This window comes from Cucurbita moschata, unplaced genomic scaffold (genome assembly GCF_002738365.1).
Source record: "Cucurbita moschata cultivar Rifu unplaced genomic scaffold, Cmos_1.0 Cmo_Scf00048, whole genome shotgun sequence".
In the NCBI taxonomy this organism is placed as follows: Eukaryota; Viridiplantae; Streptophyta; class Magnoliopsida; order Cucurbitales; family Cucurbitaceae; genus Cucurbita; species Cucurbita moschata.
In genome coordinates this window covers 114,655-129,713 of record NW_019268564.1, presented here as the reverse complement: position 1 = coordinate 129,713, position 15,059 = coordinate 114,655, and the positions used below count along the sequence as shown (strand labels likewise).

The 15,059-nt window shown below is 38.1% G+C and overlaps 3 protein-coding genes across 5 annotated transcripts; 2 read left to right on the top strand and 1 right to left on the bottom strand.

Annotated features, from left to right (window-relative positions):
- Nucleotides 1-2,950: 2,950 nt before the first annotated feature.
- On the top strand, nucleotides 2,951-10,401 carry LOC111435231. 2 transcript variants are annotated; one of them, XM_023072639.1, is made up of 16 exons: nucleotides 2,951-3,151; nucleotides 3,252-3,395; nucleotides 4,588-4,682; nucleotides 4,750-4,863; nucleotides 5,314-5,418; nucleotides 5,503-5,574; nucleotides 6,268-6,380; nucleotides 6,876-7,010; nucleotides 7,567-7,635; nucleotides 8,624-8,711; nucleotides 8,802-8,873; nucleotides 8,946-9,046; nucleotides 9,140-9,257; nucleotides 9,699-9,758; nucleotides 9,855-9,965; nucleotides 10,121-10,401. In XM_023072639.1, the coding sequence occupies exons 2-16, from the start codon at nucleotides 3,302-3,304 to the stop codon at nucleotides 10,226-10,228; spliced, it is 1,455 nt and encodes a 484-aa protein (XP_022928407.1). In that variant the 5' UTR covers nucleotides 2,951-3,151; nucleotides 3,252-3,301; the 3' UTR covers nucleotides 10,229-10,401. The 2 variants fall into 2 exon arrangements, with proteins under 2 accessions (XP_022928407.1, XP_022928408.1); XM_023072640.1 differs by lacking the exon at nucleotides 2,951-3,151 and having other exon boundaries at nucleotides 3,158-3,395.
- Nucleotides 10,402-11,245: 844 nt separating this feature from the next.
- On the top strand, nucleotides 11,246-13,547 carry LOC111435236. Of its 2 annotated transcripts, XM_023072648.1 has the most exons (5): nucleotides 11,246-11,411; nucleotides 11,841-11,912; nucleotides 12,013-12,084; nucleotides 12,338-12,400; nucleotides 13,095-13,547. In XM_023072648.1, exons 2-5 carry the CDS (start codon nucleotides 11,898-11,900, stop codon nucleotides 13,272-13,274), a joined length of 330 nt encoding a protein of 109 aa, XP_022928416.1. In that variant the 5' UTR covers nucleotides 11,246-11,411; nucleotides 11,841-11,897; the 3' UTR covers nucleotides 13,275-13,547. The 2 variants fall into 2 exon arrangements, with proteins under 2 accessions (XP_022928416.1, XP_022928415.1); XM_023072647.1 differs by lacking the exons at nucleotides 11,246-11,411; nucleotides 12,013-12,084 and adding an exon at nucleotides 12,540-12,657 and having other exon boundaries at nucleotides 11,634-11,912; nucleotides 13,132-13,547.
- Nucleotides 13,548-13,631: 84 nt separating this feature from the next.
- LOC111435234 (UPF0496 protein At3g19330-like) lies at nucleotides 13,632-14,810 on the bottom strand. The gene has a single exon (XM_023072645.1). The coding sequence runs from the start codon at nucleotides 14,673-14,675 to the stop codon at nucleotides 13,761-13,763; it is 915 nt and encodes a 304-aa protein (XP_022928413.1). The 5' UTR covers nucleotides 14,676-14,810; the 3' UTR covers nucleotides 13,632-13,760.
- Nucleotides 14,811-15,059: the final 249 nt, after the last annotated feature.

Below are 15,059 nucleotides of genomic sequence, written 5' to 3'. Positions count from 1 at the left end.
CGGATTTCATAACATGTTAAGCAGCCATTCACCGTAAATACACTTTATAACTACATAACTCAGACTAAACAATTTTGTACGTCAAACATGGACTCCCTAATCCAAACTAAATAACTCGATACCTCAAATACATATTATTTAACTCTACCGACTAAATAGGTTCAGACTTAAAAGCTTAACTTAATAGCTCAAACGCTTCATAACAGTTAAATTTAAATCACTCGCTATTGGTATTATTTGAAAAGGTTATTTTTTTATTATCATTTATGGGTCGGTAAAAATTATTTAAGACTCGAAACTATTAATTCGTTGTTCTTATTTCTCTTGTTTACGGTAAAAGTTTAAGCCCACCATTAGCAAATATTATCTCTTTTGGACTTCCCCACAGAGGTTTTACTACTATCAGAAGTTTTACACCCTTATAAAGAATGCTTAGTTTTTTTTTCATATTAACGCCCGATCTCACATTTACTTGGCTAGAAATGAATCACAATTCATTATGATATGATTGGGTTAAAAAAATATATTAAATAGCACGTTAATATAAAATATAAATGACATGATTGTAATCAATAATAACATTTTTATTTTTTTATTATTCTAATGTTTTGTTTAATACAACGTATTATATTTAATATTAATATATTATATTTGAATAATTTTTTATGATGTCATAAATATTAAATGACATAGAGCGAAAGAGATGGGAGAGCTGTCGAAGTAAATAAAATTCATTGTTTAAATACACGATTGTCGAAGTAAATATCGTATATTGTAGGATAGACTGGATTATAAAAAAAATATAAAATTACAAAATAAATAATAAAATAAAATAAAAATCCCTCGGGTGTTTTAAGGGGTTTCCTCGAGCATATGTGACTTGATAAAAAATGGATCGATACAAGCCCATATGTACTTGCCAACCACTAAACAATAACCAAAAGAAAGAGTGCACAAGTACGTTGCACGTTTTAGTGGGGAGTCGGTGGAGATCGAAAGATACATATATGTACAAGTTTGAACTGTCGTAATAATTGGATTTGGAAATAAAGAATCTTTCGATGTAAATACAATTCTTATATTTAATTCATAATAAAAGCACGAAAATACTTGTTGAACTAAATTATAAGAGAGAAATAAACAATTATAAAAACAAAACGAATACAGGAAAATCGTACGATCAAGATAGAGTCGAGGGAAGTTCACATTCCAACTTGGAGAAAATGGAAGCAGGAGAACAGGAGAGAGATCGAGACCACCCTAAAATTGATGTAGCATGAAAATTTGAAAATGTACTACAACTATTATCCCGCTCTAGACAAACACCTACCCTTAATCGAGGCTCGACTCCTTTTATTTTGGAGTCATTTGTTCGACATTTGAGGATTCTATTGACATTACCAAGTTTACGGCATAGCTCTGCTACCATGTTAGATGAACACGACTCTCCACAATGATACAATATTGTCCACTTTGAGCATAAACTCTCGTGGTTTTGCTTTGGGTTTTCCCAAAAGCCCTCACAACAATGAAGATAGTATTCATTGATTATAAACTCATGATCATTCCCTAAATTAGCGAGACTTTTCTCCAACATTCCGATCATTTATTCACTTTTTAATTTTCAATAAAAGTTAGATATTTAATTAAGATTTATCCCGAGTCAAAAATTGTTTTTTTAGAATTATTAGAAACTAAATAATAAAAAATTAAGAAGTAAATAAATAAATAAACAAATAAATATATATAATTATATGTTAATAAAAAATTGTATATTTTAAAATTAATTTATTATTTTTATTTATTTTGAGATTGAGAGAGTTATTTAGTTTTCAACATCAAAGCTGAATTTAAAGTTTACCTAAAATGTAAAATTACTATTTGAACCTTCATAACCCATACGAAAGGACGTGTCAAATCATATAATTATATAACCAAAACAAAAAAACATTTAGAACGGGTCTCTGTCTTCTCATCCGTCGCTGTTTTTCCCCTTCACGTAGTGCCAGATAGACAATAAAACAAAGCGAGGATAGGTAAGTCATTTCACAATAAAATACAAACATTTAAATATTAAAGCTTCAATATATTATTTTAAAAACTAACCTTATTATTTTAAATTTTGAAATAGTATCTTTAATCTTTAATGAACATTTCAAAATAAAATTAAAAAATGGTTAAAATATTTAACAAAATGTGGATATGTCTAAATACATTATTTTAAAGGTAAACCAAAAAATTTATAATTGACCCACCAAATTTTTTAATATTTTAATAAATTAAAATATTTATAAAATAAAAAATAATTAAAGATATCTATTTAACCCATGAAAAACATCGAAGGAATTGTTGAAGATTATTGGGAGTGAGTCCCACATTGGTTAATTTAGTGGAAGATCATGAGTTTATAAATGAGAAATAATAACTCTATTAGAATAAATGAGGCATTTGGGCCCCAAATTAAAGGCATGAGAACTTACACTTTACACTGCAAGTGACTTTAAATAGAAAATATCATACAATTTAGAGAGTCGTGATTCCTAACATAGTATAAAAGCCACGTTGTCTCCCTCACAAATAAATTTCCGTTTTATAATTTTGCTTATGAAATATTATTAAATATATAAGGTGCTAAAAAAAGAATTGTTCTCCACACAAAGAAATAATAAATTATACGATATAAAATTGATATATATATATATATATATTAATTAAATTAGGGAATTTTGGTCGACCTCGGTTGTGTCGGTCGGCATGGGACCCACTAATCCACTAACAAAAAAATCGTATAATTTGGATTTATGGCTAAGCAACTAATCATTTCTGACGGTAGAAGAATTACCAAGAAACAAAAAACGACAAAGATGAAAGGGCGTAGCACTTGGCGGTTGAATTTCTAAATAAATAAATAAATTAATTAAATATTATTGAAATTACCCGACAGGTGTGTAGAATACAACAGAACATTTCCCCTCCGAACCGAGCGGCCAGTTTCAGGAGAATTTTTAGTGTTCAACGGATGGTTGAGAGGAGCGACAAATTCTGTGGCAAATTTTTAGTGTCTCTTCATCATATTTATGATTAGTTTTCTAATCCACTCGGACTGCTGTTCTCGACACTGTTTCGGACGATATACTTTGCTGATTCCGAGGTTTTTTCTTCCCGTTCTGCCTTGTTCTTTAAGGCATGAATTGAACATTCTTGTCGCGAATCTTACTGTCTTTTGCTTCGGTATTTGGTCATTCCTTCAGGGATTATTGTCGGTCGTTGCTGAGCTCTTCTATTTCGTTGGTTCTAAACTATGGGGAAGAACAAGGAAGTAATTCGGCTGGAGCGTGAATCTGTCATTCCGGTGTTGAAGCCGAGGCTGATCATGACTCTGGCTAATCTAATTGGTTCGAACACCTCTCTTTCTGGTTTACAATTTTTGGGTTTCTGTTGTTTATGAGTTCTAGGACTGTGTTTCTCCGCTCTCTAAACTGCCTGTTTATGTCTATTTTGTAACATTCGTTTTGAGTAGGCTGGTGCTATTATTCTCTTTGTATTGCTCATATTGTTGTTGTTCATAATGCTGTTGATGTGAACCCTTTTCCTTGGCCTGTGATTTTTCGTTTTGGTTTAAGGGTAGTGTGAGATCCCAGATCGATTGGGGAGGAGAACGAAGCATCCTTTATAAGGGTGTGGAAATTTCTCCTTAATAGATGCATTTTAAAAACTTTGAGGTGGAGTCCGAAAGGGAAAGCCCAAAGAGGACAATATTTGCTAGCGGTGGGCTTGAGCCATTACAAATGGTATTAGAGCTAGACACCGTGCGATGTGCCTGCGAGGAGGTTGAGCCTCGAAAGGGGGTGGACATGGGATGGTGTACCAACAAGGACGTTGGGCCTTGAAGGGGGTGGATTGAGAGGTCTCACATCGATTGGAGAAGGGAATGAGTATCAGTGAGGACGTTGGACTCCGAAAGGGGGTGGATTGTGAGATCCCACATCGGTTGGGGAGGAGAACGAAACATCCTTTATAGGGGTGTGGATATCTTTCCTAGTAGACGCATTTTAAAAACCTTGAGGGAAAGCCCAAAGAGGACAATATCTGTTAGCGGTGGGTTTGGGCCGTTACAGATGGTATTAGAGTCAGACACTAAACGATGTGCCAGCGAGGAGGCTGAACCTCGAAGGGGGGTGGACACGAGGCGTTGTACCAACAAGGACGCTGGGCTCCGAAGGAGGGTGGATTGAGGGGTCCCACATCGATTGTAGAAGGGAACAAGTGCCAGCGAGGTCTTTGAGCCCCCGAAGGGGGTGGATTGTAAGATCCCACATTGGTTTGAGAGGAGAACGAAGCATCTTTTATAAGGATGTGGAAACCTCTCCCTAGCAGACGCGTTTTAAAAACCTTGAGGGCAAAGCCCAAAGAGGACAATATCTGTTAGCGGAGGGTTTGAGCCGTTACAGGTATGCACTTCTAGAGATAGAAGAATGACCACGGTTCATTACTATTTTCTTGACCACGTGCCAAACTGAGACGACAGATCCTAAAAATTCATGTTCCATTTATAACTCGGTTGCTGATTGTTTTCTCGCTTTATAGAACATAGTTCAGATCGAGCTGAGTTCTTGAAACTCTGCAAGCGTGTGGAGTACACAATTCGAGCTTGGTACCTTCTACAATTCGAGGATTTGATGGTACTCATTTCACTGCTCTACTATTCTCTTATGAACCTGAACTGACAGATATCTGTTATGATTTCAGCAACTCTACTCTCTTTTTGATCCTGTTCATGGAGCCCAGAAGTTGGAGCAGCAACACCTATCCTCCGATGAAATTCAAGTTCTCGAACAAAATTTTCTTTCTTACCTGTTTCAGGTTCGTACAACTTCCCTACTCTCATTTTCTTTACGGTGATAATCAGTATTGCAAGATCCCACATCAGTTCGGGAGGAGAACGAACCATTCGTTATAAGGGTATGAAAATCTCTCCCTAGCAGATGCGTTTTAAAAACCTTAAATGGAAAGCCCAAAGAGGACAATATCTGCTAGCGGTGGACTTGGACCGTTACAATCAGTTTCTCAATTAACTTTCCAATCCGACTTAGCTACATTAGGACATAAATAAAAATTCAAAAATGCTTTGAGGAGTGAGTTTGATCCTTGTCACGGACACCTACCTAAGACATTAATCAAGGCGAGCTTGAGTTGATCCGAACACTCGTAGTTATTAAGAATTTTGCGATTATTTGTTCCTTGCTTGAATTTAATGACTATCTGATTACTGTTACCCATTGATCATTTAAGAAGTCCTAAATTTTTATACAGATTATGGAAAAGAGTAATTTCAAGATAACAAGTGACGAGGAGGTCGAAATTGCGCTATCAGGGCAGTATCTCCTAAATCTTCCTATTACAGTTGACAACTCCAAGGTTCGTTTTTTAACTGTGCATGTTTTAAGATCTAAAACGAGAGATGACGTGTAAATTATCTATGTTTATATTTTTACTTTGTAGCTCGACAAGGTTCTTTTAAAGAAGTATTTTACTGCACATCCTCAACCCAACCTACCCGACTTTGTTGACAAGGTATGTACTTTGTTTGAGGGCTCCAGAGAAGGAGTCATGTCTCGATAAAGGGGAGTCTGTTCGAGGGCTCCATAGGCCTCAGGGGAGGCTCTATGGTGTACTTTGTTCGAGGGGAGGATTGTTGGGAGAGGTGTCCCACATCGGCTAATTAAGGGGCTGATCATGGGTTTATAAGTAAGGAATACTATCTCCATTGGTACAGAACCTTTTGGGAAAACCAAAAGTAAAGCCATGAGAGCTTATGCTCAAAGTGGACAATATCGTACCATTGTGGAGAATCGTGACTTTCTACTTATTAGGTTCTGGATTTATGATTTAAGTGCCAAAGTTTGGCTCTATTTCCTCTCTTCAACCCCCTTATTTTCTTAGGTCCGACTGTCCATGCATAGATTCTTTGACACGGACCTCATGCTATAATCATAGTTTTGAACTACTTCGTAGCACTATTGTCTGGTTTACGAGGCCACAAAGGGTCTTGTCCTATGTTTTGCAGAATGTGTTGTACAGAGTAGGTCATTGGTATTAAATATAGAAACTCGAGCTATTTGTTGGTAGGTCATGTTGTTTTAGTTTTGTGCATGGGGTGTTCATGAGTGGTTTGATTCTTTGCAACTGTGTAACCTTATACTCACCTGAATGAATACAGGCCTATATCTCTCACGTTCTATCTCATCTGTACCGTTTTTTTGTCAGTACGTTATATTTAGGCGAGGAATTGGAATTGACCGAACGACCGATTTCTTTTTCATGGAGAAAGTAGACATGGTTATTGCAAGATTTTGGGCGTATCTTTTAAGGTTAATGAAGTAAGTTAATGCTTCAAATCAATAAACAATTTATTTCATTTATGTGAGATCTTACGTTGGTTGGAGAGGAGAACGAAACATTCTTTATAAGGGTGTGGAAACCTCTCCCTAACAGACGCGTTTTAAAACCGTGAGACTGACGGTGATATGTAACGGGCCAATTAGCGATGGACTTGGACTGTTACAAATGGTATCAGAGCTAGACATCAGGCGGTGTGTCAACGAAGACGTTGGCCCCCAAGGAGGGTGGATTGTGAGATCCCACATTGGTTGGAGAAGGGAACTAAGCATTCTTTATAAGGGTGTGGAAACCTTTCTCTAACAGACGCATTTTAAAACTGTGAGGCTGACGGTGAAAAGGAGATTTTTAGCCGGCTCTTTTGTGTAGTTTTTGGGAGGGAGTTCTCTCTACCCGTAGCCGTTCTTGGTTCTTTTTGAACACCATTCATATTATTTCTTGTTTTTGTCCTTTTGATTGGCGTGACGTGGTTGCAGGCTAGAAAAGATCTTCTCCCGACAGCCAAAAAGACGACCTATGGAAGATTCGAAGAAGAATGATGAGGCTACCCCTGATGTTGATCAAGATGACCTACATGTCGAACGAATTCGTCTGGAGAATATGGAACTAAGGTTGTGCATAGTTTCTTACGACTCGTGTATGACTCAGTTGGTTCATGCTTTTGTTTCCTTTTCCTTCGACATATTTAGATCTAGACTGACATGTTCCAGACCGCCATTAAAGTGTTAGCCTCCCAAACTGGCTATTCTCATTGAAGAAATGAGTCTCGAACTTGTTCCCTCTAATGTTTTATCGACCCATTAGGCCATTGAATGTCGTAGATGTGGTATGAGAGTTTCTTCTCATCCAGCCGCTTTACTTACCTTGTTCAATCTAGTGAAGGAGCGAAGCCGAGGTTCAGGTTTTCGGTAGGAGTGAAGGAGAATTCATTGAGTCTTTCCTTCGTGTTCAGTCGAATTAATCTTTCGTTTCGTCTTTCCTTCTGAATTACCCCGTGAAATCAGGTTCAGGTTTTCGGTTGTGTCTTTGTTTACAGTAGAATGTAGAAGTGCATTCCATTATCCATTATTATTGGTTGTACATATACTTTTTGACAAGGAAACATATATTTCTATTCGATAAAACGAAGTTCAGAAGATTAACTCTCTAAATTTTTCGTCTTTACAGCGTTCGGAATATGCTGGGCAAGACTACTATTCAAGAACCTACCTTCGATAGGATTATTGTAGTTTACAGGTACTGCTCTATTGCTTGGAACTAATCGTGCACCATTCTTTTTTGAACTTCCATTTTAAATCGAGTAGGATTTGATTACCGTGTTTATCTTCGTTTGGCTAAATGAGTTGGAAGTCTTGGTTCAAAACGAGACGGGTCCATTTAAGTACATTTTGGAGTTTGTGGTCTTTATTGACCGGAAGGGTATATATCGATGATTTATCCTTACCATCATTGCTATGCTGTTTATTATCCGTGCGTATTGGTGAAGGAATGACCTTGCGAGTTAGTATCCAAGCTAAGAATGAATGATATCTATTACTCCGTCAAGGTTGGACTCCAATCCCGAATGGAAGAATAGGATGGTATCTTAAGAAAAAGCCGCTACAGAAAGTGCATAGTCGTAGATGCTCTGATCTACTAGTCGTCTTCAAATACCTTGTCCTTGAGGTTTTTGAATCGGTCAGGAATGTAGCGTGACAACGAGCAAAATAGGATGAACTCTAGGCATGTTCTTCTATAAGACCTCGAAAAATTGCTTCAAGGAATTACCATTGCAAGTGATGGAGTTCTTTCGAACATTAATCAGTTCTCCAAGAGGAGTGAGCACAAGAGAGACAGGTAACAGCCATAGAAGTGCTCCAAAAGGAGTGAGCACAAAGAGAGGCAAGCAACGCCCGTGGAAGTGTTCCAAGAGGTGTGAGCACGAGATAGACAAACAATGTCATTGGAAATGCTCCAAAGGGAGTGAGCACGAGAGAGACAAGTAATGCCCATCGAAGTGCTCCAAAAGGAGTAAGCACGAGAGAGACAAACGCTAGTGAATGTGCTCTAAGGGGAGTGAGCATGAGAGAGACAAGCAACGTTCGTGGAAGGGCTCTAAGGGGATAGTATGTGCTTACTGTTGTGTTAGTATCTAAGCCGAGAATGAATGATATCTATTACTCTGTTTTTTCAATTATTCTGAACTATAGTTCGTTGACATGTAAAAGGAATGGTAATTCTTCAGGCGAGCAAGCACAAAGTCCAACCCCGATCGTGGAATATACGTCAAGCATTTTAAAAACATTCCGATGGCCGATATGGAAATAGTACTTGTAAGTTCATTTTCTCCATTTTAGTAATCATTCTCCTTAGCTCCTTGAACCGTTCGGGTGATAAGATTGATTACAAACTTCTTGTGACAGCCCGAGAAGAAAAGTCCGGGATTGACTCCAATGGACTGGGTTACGTTCCTCGTATCTGCTATAGTCGGGCTGGTTAGTTTTAAGAATGTTTACGTAATGCACTTAATATTTCGTTTACGTGTTCTTATCGTTTATATATTTTAGGTTGCTGTAGTGGGTTCGATCGAAATGCCAAAGGCGGATTTTTGGGTCATTTTCGCCGTTCTCTCTACGGTTATCGGTTACTGTGCGAAGACCTATTTCTCGTTAAGTACCTTTCTCTGTTAGATGCGTATTCGTATTGTCTTGATTTCTCTAATGCTTGTAATAGTCTGTGGCCATTCTTTTTAATCCTCTAGGTTTCAGCAAAATTTGGCTACATATCAGAACTTAATCACACAATCGATGTACGACAAACAGCTCGATAGCGGAAGGGGCACGCTTCTTCATCTGTGTGATGATGTGATCCAACAGGAAGTATGTATATTATGACGTTCTTGTCGGTCGAATCTGAATATCATTTAAAGACGTTAATTTTTCATGGTTGTTCGTAATTGAATCGTTGAAGGATATGTTTAGTGGTCGTTTTGCTAGTAGCTTTCATGCTTTTGTGAGGAATATTTTCCCGTACCGCTTTGTACGGTTTGACCGTTCTGTTTGCCTGCTCACTGGTTTAGCTTCTGTTTGCATGTGCATCTGAATTTGGGGCGTATACGCATGTTGATCAAGCTTTTACTTCGGTACTTAACGAAATTTTATAGCTAATTAAGCTTAGTTGTTTTCTTGGGTATGCCGGTGGTATGTCGACTGTCGATGTTTTGCTCGTGCTCTTTCCACATGTTGAGTTTCTCTGTCGTTTACGACGCGAACGGTTAATCGATACTTATAATGCCTTTTTTTCCCCTTGATGTTGTGAAGGTCAAAGAAGTGATCATTTCATTCTTTATACTGATGGAACAAGGCAAATCTACTTTAGCAGTATTGATCTTCTATCTCAACTTTATGTTCTTGCTCTTTTTTTGAATCGAAAGCTCGATGCCGATTATCTGAAATTTTACGGTGAAATGTGATTAGGATCTTGATCTACGGTGTGAGGAGTTGATCAAAGAAGAGTTCGGTGAGCGTTGCAACTTCGAAGTGGACGATGCAGTTCAAAAGTTAGAGAAATTGGGAATTGTTTCACGGGTTAGTCTAAGCGTTTTTCTTACTGAAATCGAAGTATGACAACACGTGCATATACACACACACACACATACGTACGACTGCTGACTTTTTGGTTTATATAAGTTGATGGTGCACGGTATACTCATGTGATTCGTTCTTCGTCGACTTTGATTTAGGATACCATTGGACGTTATTTCTGCGTTGGATTAAAACGTGCGAACGAGATCATTGGAGCGACGACAGAGGAGCTCGTCCTGAAAGCGAGGCAGGGTCTTAATCCTTGAAGTGAAAATGGTGCTTAGAAAATCATCCATTTCTGTAGCTTAGTGATGCTTGCTCTTGTAGTTTTGTTCTTGTATTTACCATAGAAATGCTATTCTTTGATGCGTTTCCAAGCTTGATTTGGGTATGGTAAATGATACCAATAATATACACTTCAAAGGCTGCTTTTGTATTAGTTTGGATCAGAGATGGTTACCGAAAGACTCACGTCGGTTGGAGAGGGGAACGAAACGTTTCTTATAAGGGTGTGGAAACCTCTCTCTAGTAGACGCGTTTTAAAATTGTGAGGCTGACGACGATACGTAAGAGGCTAAAGCGATAATATCTGCTAGCGGTGGGTTTGAGCTGTTACAAATGGTATCAGAGCCGGACACTGGATGATGTGTCAATGAGGACGCTGGCCTCTTGGATAACCATTTAGATGCTAGATTGATAACTACGATAACGTAGAGGGCCAAAATAGATAATATATGCTAGTAGTGGGTTTGGGCTGTTACAAATAGTATCAGAGCCAGACACTAAATGGTGTGTCAATGAGGATGCTGGCCTCCTGGATAACCATTTAGATGCTAGATTGATAACTATGATACGTAAAGGGCCAAAACAGATAATATTTGCTAGCGGTGGGTTTGAGCTGTTACAAATGGTATCAAAGCTGGACACTAGATGGTGTGTCAATGAGGATGTTGCCTCTTGGATAACCATTTAGATGCTAGATTGATAACTACGTAAAGGGCCAAAGCAGGTAATATCTGTGAGTGATGGGTTTGAGCTGTTACAAATGGTATTAGAGCTGGACACTGGACGGTGTGTCAATGAGAACGCTGACCTATAACTATTTGATTGGTAGAGATTCGATTAATAGTTTAATTATTAATTTAACTTCGATTTTGGATTGAATTAAAAAAAAATTAAATGAATTTTTTTTTACTCAATTAAGTGTAAATAATTTATTATCTTTAAAATAAAATATTCACAAATCATAATTACAATATAAAATATAAATAAGGTAGGTTTAGTCGAACAATGGCCATTGGGCCACCGAGCTACGAACAGACCAGACCAAAATATGTGTTCGCCGGCCGCGCAATCCATAAACCTATTTTGGAATGAAGATACTTCGGACAGGGATGAGTAGAATACTCAATTCGAGCTTGGCATCTTCTGCATTTTGACGATCTTTTGGTATTACAACCTCTTGATTACTGTTCCTCCTTTTTTTCAGAATTATTCGTTCTTTTTTTTTGTTCTAGATTCAATTTTATGCAGCATTTGTATTCATTATTCGATCCTATACACCGTGATACTGTTCCAGGTCCTGTGGCTATACGATTTGCTAGTTTTACCATTCAATGGTTTCTTATTCACGAATCCTTCGATTTAATTTTGGTAATCTGTCTGTCGTTGCTCGAGAATTTTTTATTGATTTGGTTGAAAGTTCAGATGATCGTGGTGACTACGTTCGATAATTTTTGCTGTTATAGAGAGGTTCCAGCCCTAGCTGTATTTGTAGGAAGACGTATTCTGTTTTGACCTAATTTTTCTACTCAATTATTTCTCCAATAATTGGATTTCTTCAGGTGATGGAGAAGAACAATTTTAAATGAACAACAGATGAGGAAATGGCGGTTGCACTTTCTGCATTATACCGTCTGAATCTTCCCTATCTCCATGGATGCGTCCGAGGTGCTAAACTACCTAATACTTCAAAGAAACATAACTAAATAGCTACTGAAACATCAAGAGCAAACTTGTTTATTCCATTGTTCTGTTTTGACTCATGAAGCTTGACAAGAAGCTTTTGACGAAATACTTGATGGAGAATCCTCATGACAATCTTCCATATTTTGCTGATGAGGTACCAAACCTTCTTAGTCTTTATTAGTTTAATACAAGAGGTGATCCGGAAATGAGGCTATGGCTAATTGCTTAATTCCATTGACCCATTTCTTTGGAGTATGCTTTTCTTCTGTTACAAATTGGCACAAGGCATATTAAGAAACGTAGCTTGAGAAAATGATGGCTTTAGCTCCCATACTTCAGCACTTCGTTCAACAACTAGTCATATCACGTTCTTCTTTTGTAAACTATATGTTCATTGTGATTTGCAGGAGGACAAGGATGCTAGTAATGAGCGTATCCATTCACATCATCATCATCGTCGATCATTAAAAGTAATTATAGATATACAAAAATTCATCCGTTAAACTCCTTTCGATATATTATTACAGATACAAGTCTAGTACAGATGTAGCATCGATATATTATTACAGATACAAATCTAGTACAGATGTAGCATTGATTGTAGCATAGGTTAGCTTGCTTTGGAGCTTCGAGTCCTCATTCTTGATGTTATGTATGGTGTTCGTTACTCGTGGCTTACATTCCCATGTCTCTCAAAACTTACTCACGTCTCTCGAAACTTACAGTAGGTCAAAACTTACAGTAAAGGAGGTGACCCATTTGTTTGGAGTATGCTTTTCTTTTGTTATAAATTAGCATAGGGCATATTAAGAAACGTAGCTTGAGAAAATGATGGCTTTAGCTCCCATTCACCAACCAGTCATATCACATTCTTCTTTTGTAAACTATATGTTCGTTGTGATTTACAGTAGGACAAGGATGCTAGTAATGAATGTATCTATTCACATCACCATCATCATCGATCATTGAAAGTAAGTATAGATATACAAAAGATTATCCTTCGAACTCATTTTGACATTATTACAAATATAAATCCAGTATACATATTGCATTGATTGTATAGCATAGGTTAGCTTGCATTGTAACTTCTGGCCCTCATTCTCAATGCTATTTATGGTGTTCGTTACTCGTGGCTTACATTCCCACATCTCTCAAAACTTTCAGGTAAAGGAGGTGATTAATTTCCTTCTATATATTGATGAAGCAGGGGAAGGCTACAAAACAGCTGCTTACACAAAACCTTATTCCTTTTTCGACTCGCGAATGCTTATATTCCTGACTCACAGAGGCGATCATGAATCACGAATGAATAAGCCATTGTTGATTGATATTCATATTCATTAATATCTCTTCCAATGCCTTCCCTGACTTGGCCAAGAATCAAACACAGGGTGCGGATGGGGCATATTCCTGTGAAGATTTGAGGAGTGCCAAATAAGATCATGGGCATAACCCCAGAGGAGATAGCACCATCTAATGTCTCACATTAACTGGAGGTATTATCTTCTCTCCATTTTCAACAAGGAAACCAATATTCTAAGATTAACTTATTAGTTAGTTTGTTCTAGTTCTCTACATTCATCCCATTAAACCCAGATCACGACGTTGCACGGTTGAAAAAGTAGGACTGTGACACCCAGATACCCATATAACTCGATTAAGAAATGCTATCAACTTTCCAGCTAAAGTGAACTGTAATAGTTACAGAAGGTATGAATTCATTGAGTTTATTAACAGTAAACTAAACATGTTAGAGACAGGTTGAATGTCAGTATGGGAACAAAACAATAATACAAGAATTATAAAGTCCCCTGATTTAGTTAAATGTGACTATTGGGAATGAGAAGACTCAGCTTTAGATTGATGATGTAAAATCTCTTGGAGTAGTAGAGATCTTGACTGGTTGACAGTGATCAAACAAGTTGTTATCTTTTCCTCAAGAAGATCAAGGTAATGCCTCAAATTCTGTTGGTTCATCTCCAAATGTTTGAGTACTTCCTGAGCTGTGTTATTATCATTCATTATGCCCAAACCCATCTGAATGAAACGCTTGTCGCCCTCCACGGCGTTATGCAAACGCCTAACGAGGCTATCAAGCGTGTCAAGGTCAGTCTTTAGGATATAGGTATTCCTAGATGCAACTTTGATCTGAGCTGCATACGCCAATTCTCTCCTGGCAAACCTAGAAGGAATATAGGCGGTGATGGCATCGCCGCTGCAGCAGACGGTGGGAGGGCGAACAAAGCGAATCCTGGAACTGGATTTGTTAAGGCGGCGTTCCAGTTGCCGATTGAGAACGCCGAAGAGGTCACGGATTTGGTCTAAGGTCGGTGAGTCAGGGCCGGGGAAAGGATTGTGTTCCTTATCGAATTTACAGAATTCTTGGAAGACGAGGTCACAGTGGGACTGTGGAAGTTGGTCGATAAGGTTTTGGATTGGCCGATACAATCTCCGGGCTTCGGCGATGCAGCGGCGGAGGGAGAGGCAGAATCTGGTGGTTTTCTCGCTGTTATCGAAGTAAGAAGATACGAGTTCAGAAAGGGATTTGGATTTAGATCGGTGAAGAACCTTGTGGACGTGATCTCGATCAGGGCGAAGCACCTGAGCGAGCACCAGGTGGTCTTGATCGGCGACCACAAGGTCCATGGAGCTGGTGATTCTCGACATCTCCTTGTAGGAATCGGCATGGAGGACATTGATGGTGTATATGCGAGAGAGATTGGTAGATCTAGGTGAGGCATCCATGGGAGTCTGTCTCTGAATGGCTGTTGTGATGAACAGTTAGAACGCAGAAATGGAATGGAGGAAATTTCAGAGTTTGAATGCAAAACGAAGGGATTTCAACATTTTTTTTTTTCTGTTCGCGAATTTCTCAGTAATGGCGGAACGGAAAGTAATGGAAGCTGAATCGTAGCAGGAAGGAAGAAGGAAAGAAGGGGTTTTATCTGTTCGGTGATGACGTGGATACTGATGACGTGGACAATTGTCTTACAATTTGTTTGACCTCCCCCCATTCACTTGCTCGGGAAGTTTCTTGCGGCTGAAGGTGGGTTCTCGGACGCGTAAGCAATAAGGTACACAATTATATATATATATATATATAGTTTTTTTTTTTTTTTTTTTTTTTTT